Source organism: Gossypium raimondii, chromosome 13 (genome assembly GCF_025698545.1).
Source record: "Gossypium raimondii isolate GPD5lz chromosome 13, ASM2569854v1, whole genome shotgun sequence".
Lineage (NCBI taxonomy): Eukaryota > Viridiplantae > Streptophyta > Magnoliopsida > Malvales > Malvaceae > Gossypium > Gossypium raimondii.
The window spans coordinates 13,367,975-13,390,938 of NC_068577.1; the positions used below are offsets into that span (position 1 = coordinate 13,367,975).

The 22,964-nt window shown below is 34.6% G+C and overlaps 4 protein-coding genes across 4 annotated transcripts; 2 read left to right on the forward strand and 2 right to left on the reverse strand.

Annotated features, from left to right (window-relative positions):
- Positions 1-516: 516 nt before the first annotated feature.
- On the forward strand, positions 517-3,326 carry LOC105781386 (abrin-a). Its single transcript, XM_012605928.2, has 3 exons — positions 517-532; positions 859-953; positions 1,565-3,326. Exon 3 carries the CDS (start codon positions 1,636-1,638, stop codon positions 3,211-3,213), a length of 1,578 nt encoding a protein of 525 aa, XP_012461382.2. The 5' UTR covers positions 517-532; positions 859-953; positions 1,565-1,635; the 3' UTR covers positions 3,214-3,326.
- Positions 3,327-3,404: 78 nt separating this feature from the next.
- Positions 3,405-5,293, reverse strand: LOC105782887 (methyltransferase FGSG_00040). Its single transcript, XM_012607958.2, has one exon. It carries the CDS (start codon positions 5,169-5,171, stop codon positions 3,573-3,575), a length of 1,599 nt encoding a protein of 532 aa, XP_012463412.1. The 5' UTR covers positions 5,172-5,293; the 3' UTR covers positions 3,405-3,572.
- Positions 5,294-5,693: 400 nt separating this feature from the next.
- Positions 5,694-11,939, reverse strand: LOC105783419 (anaphase-promoting complex subunit 2). Its single transcript, XM_052626665.1, has 16 exons — positions 11,573-11,939; positions 11,184-11,496; positions 10,787-11,076; positions 10,490-10,561; positions 10,016-10,260; positions 9,295-9,711; positions 8,983-9,184; positions 8,766-8,880; positions 8,586-8,668; positions 7,687-7,806; positions 7,473-7,561; positions 7,317-7,398; positions 6,675-6,866; positions 6,527-6,595; positions 6,265-6,444; positions 5,694-6,121 (listed from the first exon to the last, which is right to left on the reverse strand). Exons 1-15 carry the CDS (start codon positions 11,804-11,806, stop codon positions 6,322-6,324), a joined length of 2,646 nt encoding a protein of 881 aa, XP_052482625.1. The 5' UTR covers positions 11,807-11,939; the 3' UTR covers positions 5,694-6,121; positions 6,265-6,321.
- A 695-nt stretch (positions 11,940-12,634) lies between these two features.
- On the forward strand, positions 12,635-14,453 carry LOC105783848 (mitochondrial uncoupling protein 3). Its single transcript, XM_012609528.2, has 2 exons — positions 12,635-13,132; positions 13,541-14,453. The coding sequence occupies exons 1-2, from the start codon at positions 12,743-12,745 to the stop codon at positions 14,081-14,083; spliced, it is 933 nt and encodes a 310-aa protein (XP_012464982.1). The 5' UTR covers positions 12,635-12,742; the 3' UTR covers positions 14,084-14,453.
- The last annotated feature ends 8,511 nt before the right edge of the window (positions 14,454-22,964 follow it).

Here is a 22,964-nt window from a genome sequence, read left to right on the forward strand (position 1 = left end):
AATATTAAAATGGAATAGCATAAAAATACGAGCATTAAATTAAAAGTGAAATAAACGAAATTACCGAAAAGATCCAAAACAAGAGCTTGGTCGAACGGGTTACGTAAATTGAACCCTTTTTTTTCCTTTTTTTCTTTTTTCTTTTTGTTTTCTTTTTTCTTCTTTTTTCCTCTCTTTTTTTTTTCTCTGCTGGGCCGGCCTGTTGGGCCAGCACACCTGCTGGCTGCTGCTGGGCTGCCTGAGCACTGGGCCTGGCAGTTGCTGGGCTGCTGGGTTTTGGGCTGCTTCTTTATTTTCTTTTGCTTTTTTTGGGCTGCTGGGCTATTGCGGGTCGGGTCGGATCCGGGTCGTGTCAACCCGGCTGTTAAATTTTTTTCTTTTTCTTTTTTCTTTCCCCCTTTCTTCTTCCTTCTTCTTTTTCTTTTTTTCTTTATTTCTTCTTCCCCTTTTTCTTCCTTCTCCATTCAGCCCTCCCCTTCCTCTGCTCTCGTCGACGGTGACCTGCTGCCCAGCGACGGCCAGCGGTGGCGTGGTCTCCCCTTTCCCCCTTTTTCTTTTTCTCTTCTTTCCTCTTTTTCTTTCTCTTTTTTTTTCTTTTGCTTGCAATTTTTTTTTGCTTCTTTGCTTCTTGGTTTGTTTTGCTAGGTGTTGGGACGGCGGTGACGGTGATGTCGTGGTGGTGGGCACAATGGCGCGCGGTGGAGCTGCTGTTTTTTGTGTTTTTTCGCTCAAAATTTTGTTTTTTTTCTTCTTTTTTTTGCTTTGCTTTTTTTGTTTTTTTTTCTCTTGTTTCTTTTCGCTGCTAATTTTGGGGTTGAAAACCCCTTATATATTGTTGAATTTTCTTCCTTTTTGCAGGTTACAGGTGGCTAGGGAGGGCCTAGGTCGGCCGCCACCGTTGCAGGTGCGCAACTTGCGCTGGCGACAGCCAGAAGGACCAGATTGCAAATACAGTAAAAATTCTGGGGCCAAAGTGTAATTTTGGGAAATTTTAGGGTCAAAATATAATTCTAGAAAAGTTCAATAGTTAAAATATAATTTCAAAAAAGTTTAGGGATTAAAATATAATTTCATAAAAATTAGGAGTCAAAATACAATTTTTTTAAAAAAATACGAAATTTATCCCGGAAAAATTCAATGATTACATCCTTCTTATCTGTTCTGACATTATGTAAATTATTGTAGTTTACTTTTGAAAAAACTGTGATAAGTCATTGTACTAAAAAGAAAAAGCCGTTTCCTTCTTTATCTCTTCTGTGCTTATGTAAATTATTATACTTTGCCTTTCTTAAAATAAATAATAAATATTATCTTGACTTGGAAATTCTCAACTTTGCTTTTTTCCATTTCTCAACTTTGCTTTTTTCCATGCCTTTGAGAAATTTGTCTTCTTGCTGACAATAATTGTTATGAGCATTGCACAACTCTCTCTATTTTCCCAAAATCTGTCTACTTCCATAAAGATTTTCCCTTTCAAAAATGAAGGTGTGGATTGCTGTGTTGATTGTATCATGGGCTTATTGGATATCCATAGTTGAACCATCGTGTTGCATTGCTGTAACAGAAAATGAGCACAAGCTCAAGATTTACACAGTGAGATTCACCACTGAAAGAGCCACCAGGAACTCTTATCTGATGTTTATGAAGGATCTGTACAATGCATTGACAGAGCGTGCAGATAGAAGCGGAGACATGCCGATATTGCCTCCCCGATCTGCACAGCCTACTGATCCTCGGCAATATGTTCTGGTAGAGCTCTCAAATGGTTACCAAACTGTCACATTAGCCTTGCATGTCAGTAATGTGTATATCTTGGGTTATCGTGCAAGTGCGGGCTCCTATTTCTTTAGCGATGTCCCAGACGATGTACGTAATGCTTTGTTCCCAGGCAGTACTGGCCTACCCTTTACAGGCAGATATGGGGCACTTGAGGGTGCTGCGGGAGTAGATGACAGAAGGGAAATCCCTCTGGGAATGGATGAACTACGCCAACATATTGATAACCTGAATTACATCAACCCTAATAATAACCATGCCCCTATCGCAAGAGCCCTCATAGTTTGCATCCAGATGGTTTCCGAAGCTGCGCGAATGAGAAACATCCAGCAACAAATACTTGCAGTTGCAGAGCCTCACGCGGATGGAACTTATGGAACGTTTAATCCAGATGGCTTAATGATGGAGTACGAAACCAGCTGGGAGGACATTTCCTCGGCCATTCAATCTGCAACAGATGGAATCTTCGCAAGGGCAGTTCGTTTAGTATATGATGCTCAAGAATTGGTTTTAAGCACCCTGAGGCAAGTTATTTTCATCATTGCATTAATGCCAATGGAATGTAACCCAAGAGCTAATTTGCAGCTTTTGCGCATGCCAACCTCAACTTCTTCTTTGAGATCCAGTGGCTTGGTAGATAACAGTGACACTTGTGAAAGAGTGTTAGCACCAACCTCACATATTACTGGACAAAATGGTTTCTGCGTTGATGTATACCAGGGGAGCTACCACGATGGAAACAAAGTAATCTTATGGGAATGTGGACAGAACCAAGCCAATCAATTGTGGACATTGACATCAAATGATAACACAATTCGATCTGGCGGAAAATGCTTAACCACTTATGGATACAGCTTCAAAAATTATGTGATGATCTATGATTGTGAGACGGCTGTTCCTGATGCCACCAAATGGGAAATCCGCAGTGATGAAACCATAAGAAATCCCAGATCTGGGCTAGTTTTGACGGGAAGTAGAGATAGTTCAGGTATGATTAATTTGGTTGTGGATCATAAGTATGATGGTTCTAGGCAAACTTTCTATGCCAGCAACAATACAAAGCCAGCAGTGACCACCATTGTCGGTTACAAAGACATGTGCTTGCTAGCAAGTGGAAGTCGGGTGTGGCTGGAAGACTGCGTGAGCAACGATGCTGAACAACAATGGGCGATATATCCAGATGGGACCATCAGGCCTCAAAAGAATAGAAACGGGTGCCTCAAGTATGCAAATGATTATAGTGGGTTGGTCAACGTGGCTACGTGTGATGGATTTGTTGAGGAACGATGGGTATTTCGAAGCGATGGAACCATTTTGCATAAGATGACTGAGATGGTAATGGATGTGCTTGATCCTACTGCAACCCTTCTTGAGGTCTCGGCCAATCATTACAACAATCAACAATTTAGCCAGATTTGGTTTCAGGTGCAACCATGAAAACAAAAAAGAGCATATGCTGGTCTCTTTCCATGTATTGAATGAATAAATGCTGGGATGATCATGTACCCAACACCGTTTGCTAATAGACACTTTTTATCTTCTTCAAATAACTAGTCTATTCTAATCTAACATATCATTTCAAGCAATTAGTACTATGCGGATGCATCCCGATTACAAGAACATTAAAGTTTGCTAATCCTGACCAGATAAACGGTCTAGTTTATTGCAACAAGATTTGTCAGTTACATCAACCTTGAGGGTGCCAATCATTGTAACATCAAAGGTAGCAAGGCAATAAGCACGCAATAAATAAAAATAAAAAAATCAATAGGATTGTTTTTCCTATGGCTATTTAGCTAATAGCCTTTATCATTAATGCCAATCTCAAGAAGGGTCCTCAATGCTTGTTTTTTGATTACTTTGCCATAAAACCCTCTTCCCAACTTCATTGCTCTCTCAAATTCCACAACACCACCACTCTTCTTCAGTCCTTCTACAACAACCTTCAACAGTCTCTCATCACTTCCCATGACTTCTACCACACTATCCACAACAGTCTCCATTGCTGGAATCCGCCTGCCCCACCGTTTCATTGACCTGTCTGAACCATATACCTCAGCATACGCAGCCCAAAATGAGGCCCTTAAGTAGCCCTTCCCTTTTCCCCTCACTGCCCATCTCTTCATACCTTCCTCCAACCTATAAACTGCACCCCCTACATCTACCCCTTTCTCAAGGCCTATCTCAATCTCCCTCAACTCTTGCTTGGAACAAACAGCTTCCTCGAACTTGCATCGGCTACATCTGCAGTTAAATCCCCATGACAAAGACATTTCCACACGCTTTTCCAATGGAGAAAGTGCATCAAAATACATGAAAGTGATCTCTTCACCAGCCTTGACATCCCTAGAAGCATGAACAATAACATAGTCCCCTACATGCAAACGTCTTGCATTTGGATTGCATGAATGATTGATGAAGGAAACTAGTATCCATAACCCAACACCGTAAAAATCACTGTTTTTCCCCAGCACTTTAGCTGAAACTGCCTCTTCCACAAGAGAATTGACATCCAATATGCTTAATATCTTATCCATATCAAGCTTCTGATCATTTGAACATCCATTTTCTTCAATCTCAGGTCTGAAGATACTCATATCAGGAACTTCAAGCCCCGCTTCATTTTCACCTGTGGATAGCATATCAATCAGAAGCTGTGTTCTTTGGCATCTAGTGACAGCTTCCTTCACTTTATCTATAAAATTCTTCCACATAACAAGCTGTGCATTTTCAGCTGAATCTTGACCACCCAGTATACCCCTTTCAATTGCAATTGCCTTAGTGACTAAAACCAAAGTCCCAGTATCAATATTCTTTGTTGCAAACAAGCCACGCCCACTAATCTCAGACCTGTTAACCTTCACTGGACCGATATATTCAGCAAGTTCTAGAGGTTTTCCTCGGAACCCATTAAGGACCCAATCAGAAAGATCGAAACTTCCGGTCCTAGATTGAAACTCAAGCTTTTTACATTTCTCTAAATACCCATTAACAATATCGAGATTCCCATTACCCTGAGGATCAAAGAGGGCGGCTTTGAAGCAGTCCAAAGCATTGAAATATCTGTTCAAACAAAGCAAGATCTTACCTTTGCAAATCAATGTCTTGAAATGGGTAGCTTCAATTTGAAGTGCTTGGTCGCAGTCATTAAGAGCTTGGGTGAAATGTTGGAGCTTTGACCTTGCCTCAGCTCGGTTGGAGAAGGCAACACAGAGGGATTTGTGGAGCTTGGAGAGATGATCAGGGTCAGAATGTTGATGGGTGTTTGAAATTTGGGATTGGCAAAGGTCGATCAACTCTGAGTAAAGTTGAATGGAATCTCGCCATTCTTCTCTGAGGAGAAGCTCAGTGGCTTTTGATCTGAGCTGCTGCATTTGCTCTTCAGCGCCGGACATGGCTATATCCCCTTTTGATTGTTTGTGTGTATTGTTTTTTTTTGCTTCTGCTTGCTGGTTTTAAATTTTGAGGAGAGTAATGAATTATGTAACGGTCATATCATTTTGGGCTTTTTTTTTCCTTTATTCTCTTATCTAATTTTGAGCTTTTCTATAATGGATCTTCTTCTTTGACAACATCAACGGCTATATCAGTCCTGTTTATTTCAGTGAAATTTTTGGTCAACGGCTATATGAGTTAATTGACATGGGTTAGTAAACGTAATTAGGTTCAATTAATTTAAAATTTTCTAAATAAATCTTATTTAAATGATTTTGAGTAAAAGTTATTAAATTAAATTTGGATTCAAATCATTCAAATTTTTAGTTAAATCTTTCAAGTCACCATACAAACTTGGAAGGTCAGTGTATAAAGTTGACACAGTATATAAGTCTTATGGTTTAATTGATTGGTTATTGAAAGTTCTTTTTATTATCTTAGTTTATGACAGTAAACTTGCATTAAAAAATGAAAAGTTAATGTGCAATAACAACATTCAAATCTTAAAAGATTTGCATTATACGGGGACTTATTTACATTATAACAAAATTTTCTTCAATTTGGGAGTCAACAGAACTAGTAATAACATGAGCCTCAGCCTCAAATATTCCTCAAAACGCAATAGTTTGTATCCCTCAGCCAGGGTTCCAATCTTGAGAGTTCGACCATGAAAGCCTGGTAGCTGTAGTACCATCCAGACAGTATCATCAACATAGAGATATGTCCAATCTTGAGCAGAATCCCAAGTTACATCCAGCTTTACTTGCATAAATCTTGTCAGAACTCGGAAGTAAGGTGATTCTAGAGAAGGACCAGCTTTAACAGAATCATACTGGCTAATTAAGCGAAAAGGTGTCAACCATTGGTGGCAAATATGAAACAACGATCCTATGGAAATTTTCATGCTCACCTGTCAGGCCAACAGCAAAGTTAGACGGCCTAATTTTAGAATACATCAAGTTTAACAAGATACAAATCCAAAAAGCATCTCATAAGTATTGAATACATTTCCGAAAGGGGATTGCACCCTTCAATTTCTAAGATTATCCTTACCGGTGCTACCTGTTAAATGCTTTATAATTGACGGCCGATTACTATATCAGCGGATTATTACTTCTTCAAAAAGTACATTCCATCTCGGAGCTCTAATTTTTCTTCAGAAACTAGACCTGATAAGAAGCTTTGAAGCTGTTGGAGTGATTTATCATATGGAGGGTCGGCTACACAAAACATCTGAAAGCAACATGTTGTCTTACGTTAGCAGTTATGTGACTTGTATTCAATATAAAGTGTGGGGCATCTCAAAACATCCTACCTTTAGAGTATTATGAATTCGATCTAATGCCATGCTGCCAAAATTTGTAAGCATACCCAAGATGAATTTCTACAATGACCTAAATTCTGGTTAGAGAGCATCAGCAAGGAAAATGGCATATGGAAAACTATTCACATGCATCACATACCTCATATACAGTCATTTCTTTACGTAGTTGATCCTCAACAGAAGCCACAGATCTCTCTGCCTCCTCGTCACCAGCTAGAAGCTCCTCGCAGTTTCCAGTATTACCACTGTTTTTGCCAGCTTCAATCATGCCGTCCACTAGGGTAAATACATGGTCACTAGGATCTGTTCCTAGTGATTCAGTAAGAACACCCTGGATACAAGATTTAGTGAGGATAATAACTTTGTTAATGGACTTCATTTTCCAATCATTCCCGTATTGATTACCAAACAATGCCAAATTTCTACCTACTAGAAACTTTTAGCTCCTACTTGCGAGGGAAAATACCAAGAAATTTGTATCAACAACAAATCAAAACAATGCAGAATATGTACTTCGAACTTGAGAACTAATAACTAAAACGCTAGTAACTGAGAAGGAAGATTTCATCAACTTCCCAATAACGTTCCAAACCACAACTACAGAGGGAAATTTACCGTATTACTTATATCTTGAGAGGCAAATACATTTTTGCATTACAATAGAATAACACATTGAAGATCAAGGGGCTGCCTCAAGCTATTACGTGGCAAAAGGAAATTTCATTATTTTGAACCGGGACTATTTTTTTTATATGGAAGAACATGAATTAGTTAAACATACCTTACTTATCCAAAAGCTTATCCTCCTGTTGAGCACATCAACAGGGATCCCAGTAGCAGCAGCAAGATTCTTAGAGGTCCAACTGAAAGTGGAAAACAAACATACCATTTTCACATGAACAATAAGATGCAAAGTGTTTGTGATTGTTGAAAGTACCTCGTTTGGTCTTGAAATTGCATTATAATTGCTGCATGCACAGGAGCAACTGTAAATTGCATTGCCTTATCCTCGAATTGCAACTCCAACTACAATAGTTTCATTAATTAAAAGCATAAATGTTAGTTATGTCATATTGGTAATGCAATAAGAATAATTGATACTAAAAAGGGCATTCATTGGCATTCACAAATTACACTTTGAAAGACCTAACCTTGACTGTTCCAAGATTTTTCTTCCAAATTAGCTTTCGAGGAGTCTTGATTTGATGAAACCTTCTTGCATAATCAGAGAGCAGCTGATCAACAGATTCAGGAATGACAAGTGCCTCATCCTGAAAATTTCCAGAACATTTGTGAAAAAGTGACCACGATAATGAGAAACACTAGATTACTTCAAAAAAAGAGAAAGGATTTTGATCAGTAACATAAGCACGGGCAACAAGGAAACTACAAGTTTGTTGGACATCAACATATTCTATATCTGCTGTGCCTTCTTTGGACAAACACTGTCCTGAACAAGTTTCTCTTGCATATTTTATACAAAATCATTTATTTCCCCTTTCAGGTAGATTGTCAATTTATGAACTCTTCATAGACGTGGTCCATATGAAAATCAAAAGTGAAATGAAAAAGAAAAGAGAGAAAAATATGAAACTAAAGGTGGCATGATAAATTACATGTTAAGAAAATATATTGAAGTTATTCAACTCTCTCAATTTCTTTTGGTATAATTGATTCCCTCAGCTCTGTTTGATTGGTGGCTCTTCTTTACACATTTTGCTTTTCTCGATAGAAAGTGAAAATAAAATAAATTTGAATTGAATTTGAATATATGGGACCAATAGAAAAAAGTAAAAGCATCAATCAAATGGATCCCTAACTATCATGTATTAGCCCTTCCTTTGATCAAATAATTTCTTTGCCAAAAAGGCACTTTGGCTTTGGTAAATAATAAACTTAAAGCCGAAAGGAGAAAGAGGAATGGGAAAAAAGAATATCTAAAATGCTATTTTGAGATGTTTTGAACCTCTTCCTATCATTAACAACAACGGAAAAAGGTAAATTTTAATAATTTAACATAGAAAAGAAACAGTATCAGTGAAACGCATGCCTGGATTGGAGGCCAGAAATTTGAAGATATGATTGTAGCATCAAGATTATCCAAAGAAATCCCAGTCTCTGCAGCCACTGGATCTTGGAGTTCCAACAAATGTTAAACAGATTAGGTTAGAAGAAGGTAGAATTAGATCCAGCTATCCATATATAAAAGTTATACAAAACCAGGGAATACCTATTTGAGATGTTTTACTAATGGTTGCTTTAATGTTGGTATTTGTCCTCTTGGAATCAATCAAATCATTAAGCATGATTTCACACTTCTGCATGCTACTCTCTCCAAAATGTATCTGGAAAAAACAAGAATATACAAACAAGCAAGTTTCAGAAGAGATACTTAAGGGAGAAAAAAAGAACAGAATGAGTCTAATAACAAAATAGAGGCAACATACCTTGAGGAGTTCTAAAGTCCGTATCTCTGAGTCAATGTCATAATCTGACTTGTTCAGAAGTTTTTCAGCAAGCATAACACGATATTCATTAACAAGTTGGTCCTTTGAACCAATTATGCCGACAATCATTCCAAGTATGTCAACCTTCCTTCTATTTCGGCTACCTTTTAAAGGGTCAGCCTCAACAGGGTCGGGCTCCCAGCTGAGCAAGAAATAACTCACAGAGATGCAGGTCAATATGACAATTTTGATTGTGTAGTTTATATACATGTAAACTACCATTGTCAATAACAGCTATAGCAGTATACATACCGTTGTGCATCAATCCAAGCCTGTTTGTCATCCGTATTAAAATCATCATCAATTGCAACATTTTCTTGATTTTCTTCATCTCTATTTAATTCCTCAAGAAGGCTATCCCCACTGTTTCCAGATCCATTTGGATTACCACTACTGCCATCTGTAAGCATGGTCACAATGCACTTTATGGTGTCTTTTCTTCCCCTCAAGTAGTCCCTTATTGGTTCACCAACAGCTTCAAGAAAAACACCAGCTGGATCTATGGTCCTGAGTGCTTTGATTGTTGAAACATATTGATGCAATATGTCATTGGTTGAGGCACCCGCAGTAAGTAAGCGGAATCTTAGTGCAGAAATAAAGGATTCAACCAGCTTAGAATGCTGTCCAGTATATTCAAGACACTGTTTTAAGTCTTCAATTGCAGGAGAACTGTAGTAGTCAGAAAGAATTTAAACGATGAGGAATTTCCATGAATAGTTTCTATCGCACCACCAACTTCCATTCAAGCAATGAACACATGCACACACAAACAAAAATAAAAAAGCAGTACTACAGAATATAATTAAGTCCCATCTGTCTTCTTTTGCCCAAACTCAGAGAGAGGAGAAAGGCCGAGGGATGATAACTTTCTTGGAAAGAGAATTCTTCAAACTCACAGAGGTTCACCTAAAAAGAAGAGAGAGAGAGAGAGAGCTGCAGGAATAATGAAATTTTTGAATGGGAAAAGAGTTACCTCTCAGGGTAGTCCACAATAATCTCAAATAGTTTGGCTATCCTTAAATCTTGCAATGTTTCATAAGCAAAATACTCTAGCCGCAATTTCCATCGAATGAGTCCTTCTGACGGAGTATTTGTTCCAGAATAGCATGAAGATGGTTGTGAAGCCAGAGGTGATTTGATACCTGATGAATGTTGGTCAAAACTAATAGAATCACCAAGATAAGCAAGCAATGCGTTCAAGAATTGCAGAGGAACGACCTGTACAATATTCTCCAAATGTAAGGAACAAGCTCTCAAGTAACTTAACCATAGGGAAAAAAAAACAGCAAGTTAATAAAACCTGAAATAACATGAAACCTGGAAAGAGATACTTTAATATTTTACCAAAATTAATGGCAAGATTGGCAAGACATCCATGAATTGATTTCTTAAAGTTGCTTTCAATGAAAAGGAAAAATGTGAAGGATTTACAAACACCAAAACCAACCTGTATCCAACCCTTAATGGAAGCCAAAACAGAACTCCGGTAATCATCACCAGCCAGATTATGTACTTTAGCCTGTATGCAAACAAGGAAAGAATGTTGCTAAAATAAGGTAAATTTATTAAGCCTAAAACATGATAAGCAATGTAAGCCAGAGGTAATATTTTCTAAAGGAGAATCATTAAAGAAAACAAAAAGCACAAAGTCCAATACAAAATTGAATAAAAAAGATCAGATAACTATGTTGAGTTCAATTACATAAGGTGTGCATACATATTTTATGATAAATAACAAGCCCACCTTCAGAAGCATGAAAATAGCAGAAGCATAGGCATCTTCAGTCATTGATGTGAAACCAAGATTTCTAAGATCACGAACAACCTTCCCAATGTTCCTCACCAACTTACTGTTCTCTGAAAACTTGTCTTGGGAATAGCACTCATCAATATCCATTTCACCAGTTCTATACTTGTTCTTTTCATCCAAATCCATCTCATCTCTATCTCGATGCTCATTTTCCTCATTTAATTCTCCATCCATTATGGTACTTAACTCCTCAAGCCTTCCCTTAAAATAAAAGTGAAGCACCTCTAACAACATCAATGAAATTATCAGCTAATAATCAAATAATAAAACCCCAGTTATGCACAACGAAAGAACTGACCTTTTTTTCAATAAAAAGCTAGTAATTTCATACCGGGAAAATGTCGAGGTAGGTTGGCCATAAGTATGGAGGAAACAATTAATTGATACTTTGAGAAAAGATAGACTTTTCCCACATCAAAGTCGGGCTTTCCATCAGTCAAATTATCCATATAGGACTGTAGTGCATGAACTAACATTAACAAGCATTTCTCTTGATTTTCTTTTTCTAAACAAATCTCCTCCAAAGCATTACAAAGCACTCTTTGAATCTCATCCTCATCAATCTTCTCTAAATCTTCTTCAATTTTGCTATAATCCTCAAAATAGCGCCAAAATCTCGACGCCCCATTTTTCTCAAAGGCTTCCTATAATTTAGAAAAAAAAATGAAATCAAGAAAATTTAATTTCGAAAGAGACTGCAATGGCTTAACCGATTATTACCTCTAGTAATCTAAGGAAGTAGTCCCGAGAGAGAATATGGAGGCCGTGTTTGCAGAGAGTGTGAACATGAGAAACGAAGTCATGTTCGAGGGAGAGATCGCCGGAGCTTTTGAGGAGAGAATTAGCGGCGGTGCAGAAACCGTCGTAGCTTTGGAGGATTTCTTGGACGGAGTCGTTGTCGAGACTGGTCAAAATCCCTAGATTGCACACTGGAGAAGAAGTTAATGACTCCATTGACAAGAAAATAACACAAATCCTCTCCTTGCTTTGAAAAACCCTAACTTAGGTCTCACTACTTCAGCTTAGAATTGAACTGTGGAATTTTTTAGTTCCATTTTTTCGATTTCTTCTTTACCGCCACTGCCATGAATCGCTTTTGCTCAATTTCCACCTAAACGACGCATGACATGTGTCGTTTCACTTATTTCAAAAGCCATTTTTTGGTCTATTTTAAATTTTAGTCCCTCTATGACGTTATTTTTTTTCTAACAACTTTCTTATAGTCAACTTGTGAAAGCGGAACATGGTTAGTACCTGGATTCCTAAAATTTTTGAAATTTTTAATTATTCCCTCATGATTTTTAGAAATTTTCATTAGACCTCTTAAAGTTTTAAAATTTTAGATTAGGCCTCTTTAAAAATTTTAGAACTTCTATTAAGCCCTCAAATTTTTAAATTTTAATTAGATTTTTCAAAAATTTAAAAATTCTAATTAAGCCTTTAATTTGTTAAAATTTTAATTAAAACCTAAATTTTTTTGAAAATTAATTTAAATTCTCTCAAAACTTAATGGTAAAATCTGTCACTGTTCAAATAACATTCAATTTTGGGGCATTTTTTCAGCGGCAATAATTAATTTAGACATACTAAAAGATTATAGAAGTAGACGTGAGATTAGGTCAACTTAAAATTAAGGATGAAATCTAAATTTTATTATGATAAGAGGGACTAAAACCAGAATAACATTTTTCAACTTATTTATTTCAAAGCTAGCTTAGGGTGAGTTTGGATGGGCGATGCGTTTACTTGCGGTTAGTGTAAAAACAGCTGCAACGGGGAGATTAGATATTGTAACTGAGACAAAAAGTAAGCTAAAAGCACCACACTGTACCCTATCGCTCATTCAAACCCACCATTAGCTTAGTTGTCTCTCAAAGTCTCAAAGATCAAATGAAGGCAAATGTCCATGGACATAAAGAAACCAGAACCCGAACCGGAATTAAGATCTTGTTGACGTCACTATCGGCTATGGTGGCGGAAACTTCCACCTTTCCCATAGACTTAACCAAGACAAGGCTCCAGCTTCACGGCGAGTCTCAACCTCTCTCCTCCTCCACGCGCCGTCCCACCAATTCGTTCCGTGTCGCCGCCGGTATCGTCCGTGACCAAGGCGTTTCAGGGCTGTATAAAGGTCTCTCCCCGGCTATTAGTAGGCATCTGTTCTACACTCCCATTCGGATCGTCGGTTACGAGAATTTAAGGAATTTGGTGAGCGCCGATGGCTCTCTTTCTCTGTCTTCTAAAGCGCTTGTAGGTGGCATTTCCGGCGCTATTGCTCAGGTTTGCCTTCAAATACTGAATCAAAATCATGGAGATTAATTTGCTTTCTTGAAATTGCCAAAAAAATGAATTGGGATTATTACTTTTTCTTAAATACGTAAAAGGTTCCAGTAGCTCTGTTATGCTGAAATTTTAGATTTAATCCCACTACTTATAATAAATCGATGACATGAAAATTTTTTCTGATATTTGATCTCACCGTTATGGTGACTTAAAAATTCAGTCCATTATATTCAACCAGTAAAAAAATTATATTTCAGCCTAATGTTTTAGGTTGCTTTTTGAGAACAATTTATTTCATAGCAATTAACAGTGTTAGCCATCCAGCTATTGCTTATGCACTTACATTTTTGACAAGATTGATTATTATAAGTATTGATTTGGAATGTAATAGTATTAGTAGTACAGTTTGTGGCAAGTCCAGCTGATCTTGTTAAGGTGAGGATGCAAGCGGATGGCCGTTTGATAAACAAGGGTCTTCAACCACGATACAAAGGACTCTTTGATGCTTTTAACAAAATTGTAGCCATGGAAGGTCTTGGAGGTCTTTGGAAAGGGGTTTTGCCAAATGTTCAGAGGGCGTTCTTAGTGAACATGGGTGAACTAGCCTGTTATGATCATGCAAAACGTTTTGTTATAAATAATCAGATATCTGATGATAACATCTATGCACACACATTGGCATCGATCATGTCAGGTCTCTCTGCTACAATGCTGAGTTGTCCGGCTGATGTTGTGAAGACAAGAATGATGAATCAAGCGGCTAGTAAGGAAGGGAATGTTATGTACAAGAGCTCATATGATTGTTTGGTGAAGACGGTGAAAATCGAAGGTTTAACAGCATTGTGGAAAGGTTTCTTTCCTACATGGGCAAGGCTTGGTCCTTGGCAATTCTTTTTCTGGGTATCTTACGAGAAGTTCCGACAAATTTCGGGGCTTTCTTCCTTCTGACTAATGGACCTGATCAGGCTTCAGATGCCAACATACTTACGGGATAGTTTCAGATGTTATTACCGGTTTCTTGTTCCAAGGGGCAATAACTTGAATACCAGCATTGGGCAGAAGATGTTCTGCTTTGATGGTCTGCTTCCTATGTAGTGTTTTTTTATGGCATTTTTCCCATATAAGGTTAACCTTGTTGTGATTTGCAGTCCCTTGGCGGTAAATGCGAGATCGGTTGTGCTTCTTGTGCATGTTGTGGCCTGTTCAAGTTTGTAAGTACGGTATGTAGGACGAATAAAAAATGGTATTTTCGATGAATTGATTCAAAACTTTACATGAAACTATAAGATCATATAAGAAAAAAACTAATTTTACATCTGTATAAGCTAATCAATCCTCTTAAGTATAATGTTTATGCTGAGAAGTATGAAATGCAGGTCTATTATTTTATGTATAACATATATATACATGATGGTATGAGTTAGTTTTATATTAATTTTTTTATTCAATTCTACTGCCAAACTCTACACCAGTAGAGCAATAAGACGATAAGAATTAGATCTTAGGCTAAATGGGCCTAACCTTTTCAAGGTTGCTTGAATAAGGATTAACACGTTCCAAAACCTTCAAATAAGGATCTAATGTTCTCAATTTTGTTGAAATAAGGGTTTATCACATGGATTACCCAAATTTGAAAAAAAAAAACAAATTATACGTAAGCCAAATTTAGCATACACAGATATAGATACTTAAAAGCTAATATAAAATCCCATATTTATTCATCAGCCCTAAAAGAATTTTCTAAGTTTCATAGTTAAACCCTAAAGAGAATTTGAAAGTAAAAAAGATACTAAAAGATTTCCTTACCGTTATCCTAACTCAAAATTGTAGAATAATTTTGAAAATTTTGAAACTTGAAAACTTAAGATGAGCAAACAAAATCAAATGCAAAAATCAAAATCAAAAGATTTAGAAACCTCCATGTAGATGATATCGATGTGGTTTTCTTTTAAACCAACAAAAATTTCCACAATAGATAATAATGGCAATTTATAAAGCAAAAGGAAACAATTTGTCCATGAAATATCATGGGTTATTCAATTCAACAAAGCTAATATTATGGTCTTCAATTACAAATCCCCCCCCCCCGAACAAAAAAAAAAAAAAGAGACTGCGAGGGACTTGATAGTAGAATTTACATGAGACAGTTCTGGTGCTTAACTTTATGATGAAATTCTTCCCTCATTCTCCTGATCTCCACTTTTCTCCCCAATCTCTCTTTCTTCTTGTCTTGTTGGTGGGCGATCCAACTGTGGCCTTTATCCATGGCTTACCAAAACACAAAGGCGTGAATGCCATTGTGAAGCAAGTGCTCAATTTCACCAATTTTGCTCCTCTTACTTTAAGGTTCCAGAGATTGGGCTAAGGGACAAATTGTAGTAAAAATCACTAATGAATGCTTCCAGATGCAAAGGCAACTGGATAATCTAAGACTATTTTTGAGAAATTTGGATTCTGGACAATTTTTGGGTAGATTAAGGTTTCTTCCAAACTTGGGTTTTAGACTCAAATAAAATACAATTTCCTTTTTTAATTAAAAATAGTTTTATTTATCTTATACAAATTCCATCTAGTTTAAATCAATACATTTCATCATTAAAAAATACAAGTTTTTTCAACACCACAAATGTATCTGGGTATACATTACAAATGCCCAATTAAGGGTGAGTTTGGATGGGCGGTGCGTTTACCTGCGGTTACGGTTAGTGTAAAAATAGCGGTGGCGGTGAGATTGGATACTGTAGCGTGAGACAAAAAGTAAGCTAAACGCACCGCACCGCACTCAATCGCCCATCCAAACCCACCCTAAGATTCGAAAATATTAAGCCATTATTTGAATGTTTTGAAACGATTAACCCTTATTTAAGTAACTCTCAAAAGATTAGGCATTTATATAAGCATTTAGCTTAATAAGTCTCGATCAACAATAATTTCTTGAAAAATTTTAGGTGAGATTTATTAATTATAATTTATGTTTAAAAATATTAAATTAATTATAGAAGGAATCCAATTACATCGATATATAACTTACGCTATTTTACACTTTTTATACTTTTTGCACAATTAATATTTTAACAATCTAATGAAATATTTCATGCTCAATTCATATAGATCATGCATGTCAAGTTTGACATAAATTAAAAATTTTAACTATTCATTTTATGAAAAAAATTTAACCGTTAAATATATTTTAATATAGACAATGTTTTATATCAATATATTAGAGATATTGGATCGGTTCAAAATTTATATGCATAACAAGTACAAATACCTTATAAATTCAATTGTTGGGTTGTTAAAATATTAATCGTATAAAAATTATAAAAGTATGTAAAACCACTCTAAATTTTACACGAATATAAGCGATTCCTCCCCAATAATTATTATTTAAAAATTCACTAAGATGAAATTGAGTAAAGACAAAAATTTTGTAGCTTAATTATTAGATTAAAAAGAAATTCCTTCTCACTCATGAAAATACACTAGAATAGGTTTATCTTTTGAATGAGTTTTAAATGAAAAAAATATTTTTAATTAAATATGTTTTTGCTATCTTCATTTTTTCTATTCAATAAATTTTTTATTATTTTAATTATTTATAAAACTATTTTAATTTATTATTATATTACATTGTAAATTTTCATTATATTCTAATATAACAATATCTTAAATGTAATGTATTTTTAAAGTTAATATATGTAATGTTATTTTAATAAAATTCATCTATTATAATTATATTTTCGTTTTTGCCTCTCTTATTTATTTATTTTAAACAATTTTATGAAAATATATATTAAATATTTTATACTTACTTTTAATTCGATTATATATAGATTTATAATACTTAATTTTTTACTTGTAGTAAACTACCAAAATAATCACTTTTATTTGTCTCATATTACATTTTAGTCACTTATGTTTGAAATGTTACGTTTTAGTCACTGAGCCGTTAATTTCCGTTAATGGTCTAATGGAAAGCTGGCGTAGTACGTTAAATCATCATTTCAAATGATAATTTTAGGTTAAATTATACAATTGGTCCATATATTTTTTCGTTTTGGGCAATTTAATTTTTTTATATTCTTTTAACTTTTTCTTCTTCTTTTTTCCTTTATTTTCCATTCTCTTTTGCTTCTTCAGTTTTCTTGTCTTCTCCATTTCTCTTAACATAGCTTTTTCTATATTTTCCATTTGTTAAAATATCCATGCATATAGGTTAAACTCTTTAGTTTGACATTTTTTGTTTCTTGCTTTTGGGGATCACATGAAGGAAGGGAGTTCAAGGGGCACAACCAGGTCTAGTTCTTGACTAGATGCAGAGGGTAAGAATTGTGGTTGATGTGGTAAGGGGCTTTGAATATTTGCACGAGAAGGTTCAACCTTTGATTATCCACAAAGATATCAAATCTAGCAATGTCCTTTTTGAAGACTTCAAAGCGAAGATTGCAGATTTTAACCTCTCAGACTAGGCTCTAGACATGGCTGCTCATCTTCATTCTACTTGTGTTTTGGGAACCTTCGGCTATCATGCACCTGAGTACACTATCTTAAGCTGCTTTATATCATTGTTCATTTCTTTTCCGAACCAACCAGTCGTTGCCAATTATTGACATAAATAATTGAAGGGAGGAAAACAATAAGAGAAGCAGAAGAGAATGGAAAATAAAGAAGAAAAAAAGGAAAGTTAAAATAACATAAAAGAAAAAAATTAAATTGCTCAAAATGAAAAAAATATAAGGACCAATTGTATAATTTAACCTAAAATTTTCGTTTGAAATGATGATTTGATGTGCCACGTCAGCTTATCGTTACACCGTTAATGGCAATTAAGGCTCGATGACTAAAATGTTACAACAAGATAATGTAAGTGGCTAAAACGCAAAATTTCAAACATAAGCGACTAAAATGTAATCTGAGACAAACAAAAGTGATTATTTTTGTAGTTTATCTTTGATTTTATAGTACTTCAATAAAATAATAATTAAAATTTTAGTATTTTGTTACTAAACGTGGAGAAAATATATCTTAAGAAAACAATTAGAAGATTCATACTAAAAAGTAACAGGTATAATTATCTTTCTTACTCAAATAAATCTTAAAGAGGATTTATGTGATGTTTTTAAACCATAGGGATTTGTGGGTATTTTCATAATATAGGGAAAAAAGTTTAGGCTGAATTACTTCTTTCCCCTCAAACTATACCAAAAAATTAATTTGGCCCTTTTTCGGGTTTTTTATATTTAGCCCCATATTTTATTATCCGTCAAATTGGATGATAAAGTTAATGAAGTTGTGAATAGGATAATATATTATGCGGCAATTCACATGTATTTATTGTTATTACTTTATTTTATATATCATGACATTAAATAGTAAAATAAAATAAATTTTAAAAGCTTTAAAATTAATTATAGAGTAAAAACTTAATCAGAAGCAAAAGTTAATTAAAATTACTGTGGAATCATCTACAACTTAATACAGTTCATACGTTAATCAGAGTAAATTATAATAATCATTCAATATAATTTTAATATAACATCATTTTATATTTATATATTGTATATAAAATTAATTAAATTTATTCAATATAAAATTAATTGATGTATGTGTTATTCTAAATGTGTATGATTGAATCAAAATTAAAATTTCATGTATATATTTGAACCACAACAAAATTTTTATATGTATAATTATACTAAATTAAAATTCATGTATTAAATTATACATTAAATTAAAGTTCATATATAATTTTGAAATTTATTAAAAGATGTTTTAGAGTAGACCGGAAGCAATTGAAAAGCAAGAAAGCCTTATAAAATCTTTTACAAAATTTTTAAGAGTTTGAAATTTTGAATCAATTGTAAAATATCATGTGTTAAGTTGAAGTTATTGTGAGTAAAGCCAAAATTATCCCAGGTAAAAATGAAAACATTATACTTGGATTATAATTATTTTCTTTAATTAATTTAATTATTAAAAGATAATTAATAAAATTTTATATTACCACTAACTAAAAATAAAATAATTAAGAGATAATTTTAAAGCATTATTTTAGTTCTAGTTAATTAATTTAATAAGAGATAAATGAAAGAATTTAAATTCTTGTAAAACTGTCAATTGAAACACTTAAATTCTATAAGAATTCTTTTTATTCAAGTCATTGTCCCTATAAAAAGGGTCACCCAAGCTGCCTACAAGATTTCTACAGAATTCTTTGAAGAAGACAAAGAACTTAAAGGAATTTTGACAAATACCATACACGTTTTGAAGAAAAGTCGCTTCTTTATCTAGTTCAATCATTTTTGAAGAAAGTCAGCCGCCTTTTGATTCAAATCAGTCGAAGAAAGGAAGTCCAAATCTATTTTAAGAGCAAGTCGCCACAACACTTAAAGCAATTCATATCCATCTAAGACCAAATCTAAATGACCCCTAGATCGAAATCAAACCAAGGAGAAGAATGAAATGATATTTCTTTGTAAAGAAATCGAGAGATTGTAACTTTCTTTTCGAATTTATCAATAAATTTGACTCTAAATTTTCAAGTCAACTTTTGACTCGAAATTTGTGTGTAAATAACATAAATGCCACATCTGCCTTTGGCATCCACATCAAGGAGTTAATGGTGACGATAATTTTTTCATCCAATGAGGGCTAAATAAAGCGAAAAAAAAATCAAATTAACCTTTTTATGGGTTAATATATGATTTGGTATTGAGTTTGACACTTTTTTCTATTGTAGTTTATGTTTTTTTTGTCCAATATGGTATTTATATATTGCAAAAGATATACATTTTGGTACCCACATGTAACGGCGTTAATTTCTTAATGTTTAATTCGATTTTATGAAAGTTAATTGTTAATGTTATTAGGTTTAGGTTTTTCATAATTTTGTTAATAGAATAAATTTATTGTTAATTGTGCATTTGTTTAATTTGTCAAATATAGTCTTATGGATGTAATTTTTTTGGATTTTAGAGTTGATTTGATGAGAGTTAATGTAATGTCCTAAAAATCAAAGTTGTTGATTTGTAAAATTTTAATGTAGTAACTAGTTTGGTTTAGTGGTTAAGTGACTTGTGCTCTTTGGGTATAGGTTTGAGTCTTGGTTGGAGCAGGTATGATTATTATTTTTTGTTTGTTAATAACCTTGTGAGTTGTTTTGTTAGTAGAATTTGGGTTTGATTTGAACTCTAATTAAGCTGTTAAGTAAGGATTAGTTAGTAGGGTTGCTGGGATTGAGTTGGTTAATATATAGATTTAATTATTATTTTGTTTTGTTTTAATTCTTATCTCCAAAAGAAAAATTCTCTTTCCTCTCTCACGTCTCACGTTCTTCCCATTTTTTCCTCTCTACCGTTCTTGTTTCTTCTTTTTTTGTGTTTTAGTTATTTTCTATTTTGTTCATTCTTTTTCCTTGTTGACTCCTATTTGGTCAAGAAACTATATTTTATTCTTTGGGGCTGCAAAGTTAATTTGTGTTGAGGTGTGATTCTTGCTATCGGTTGTGTAAGTGTTTTTGGAATTATTGTTTTCGATATCAAGTGTTTGTTTAATTATTATTTTAGTTAGTTTGTAGTTTGGGGAAAGTTTTGGGGTTGTGAGTGGATAGTTGTTGTTGTTTAATTGAGAAATCTTTTTGGACATTAGGTGAAGATTTTGGGAATAACGGTCTTCTGGCGAGTTAGTATCTGTGAAGGCTATTGTATTCGTTTCGGGTAAGTAATCGTTGTTACGTGTGAGTTAATTGTTGAATTTGGGTTAATGATGTAAGTTATGGCGAAGAAAGGTTTAGTTTTGGGTAGATTATTATTGATTTGAGTGCTTAATTGTCAATTTTAGGTACTGAAAATCTTGAGGTTGCCTTCGTATCAAAATCAAACCAGGTGTGTAATGCAAAACGCAAAAAAGAAAAAAAATAGAAGAAGCCGAAAAAGTAATTTGTCGACACCACACTATCGTGTGCCAGGCCGTGTGATAGGTCGTGTACTAGGCCGTGTGTGACACACGGTCTAGGCTATTTGGGCCATGTGGACCACACGAGCGTGTGCGAGACCGTGTGGGCCACACGAGCTCGCCGTCTAAGCCGTGTGGGCCCAAAATATTAATTTTTTTCCTAGGGCCATATACATCGTTCTGATTTGTTGTAGGCCTTCCTTGGGGTTGGTATATGATCAAATAAACTGTAAAATATGAAATAGTAAAATATGAAATTCGGTCATCTATTAGTATAAATTTTTATATATGTTCGTATATTTGAGATGTCCTATGATAAGTAAACCTTGTAATAGGCTTTGAGTAACCCGAAAAATGCTATGCATGCATTGTATCTATTATGTTATACATGTATAACTGTATCATGTCTTATTTCCGTTTTGATCTGTATTTGCGTTTGGGATGGGTTATATTATGTGGAGGAAGTATTTATGTGAATGGTGATAACTCACCTATTACACTAGCAGCTCAGCTGCAAATATTTTGAAATGTGTCATATCAACATTAAGTGGTGTGTAGGGTTGGATGGGTGATTCATACCCAATATGGTGTGTTGGGATGGTCGGAGATGGTGTGTAGCAGATAGGGGTAGGAAATATGTCTGTATTTGTACTGCTTTGTTATGATTTTGTTTCTGTTAAATCGATCTGATATAAATTAACTGTTTAAGTCATTTGTTATACACTGAGTTTCGAAAACTCATATTTTGTTTGACTGATATTTTTAGGTAATCCTCAGACTTAGGCGGGTCAATGTCACGGAAGCTTAGTTACAATAAATTTATTTCTTTTTTATTTATTTAAATTTAGATTAAAACATTTTTTAGTATTTGGACTATTTCGGATTGTTTTGGTTTTGGGATTTTGTTTTCAATTTCTGCATGATACTGTTAAAAATGTTTTATCGAAAATGTCAGTTTCCTACAAAACAACTGATTTTTAGAAAGTAAACTTGGTTTTTCCAAAACATAACGATCTAAGAATTTTCGTTGGCAAGTAGTCATTTTTAGAAAATGTATGCAAACATCATTTTCAACTAAAAAGTTAAGTTAGATGTGTTTTCTATTAAACCAAGATTTTAAGTAATAAAAGTTTACAACATTTTCCAAAATTTATGAAAACGAGATTTACAACCGTTTTACATAACATCTCCAAATTTGGCCATAACATCTAGGCCGGGTTTGAGGTGTTACATTTAGTGGTATCAGAGTCATGTTGCAAAATTCGGGCTGTGAAATTTTGGGTTCAAAATTTTGTGAAGACTGGTTTTTGGGAAAAGTTTATTTCTGCATTTATTTGAAAAAAAATCATTTTGTGAAATACCGAGTCTCCGGTATCGATTCTGTAAGTAATTTTGACTTAAACAAATTTTAGTTTAGAAAATTTCTGAAATGATTAGAATTGTACTGTGATAATTAGAGACGACTCTATAAATTCTTCCGATAATTTTTTGAGCATAAAATATCCGTTAATAAATACTAGAAGTGATATATAAAAATTTGTAATGTAGATAATATATACGATGAGTACTCGTGGATCACGTGGACGCGGTACCTGTAGGTGCGGTGGGAGCTAAAGAGGGGCTCGAGTTGATTCGTCCTTGATGGGCAATATGTCTAATTTGGATACAAGTGAAATGTCGGGTTCACATACTGCTAAGACTAGGTCACAAAGTCGCTTGGCTCAGGACGACGCATTGTCCCAACCAATGCTGAGGATTTTGGACAGGGTTGTTGGACCCCATTCTGGTTATGGGAGTCGTGGTTGATAACTGAACGACTCTGCTTTAACGGAGCTGAATTGTTTAGAGGTGTCACTGGAGTCACCCCGATAGTGGC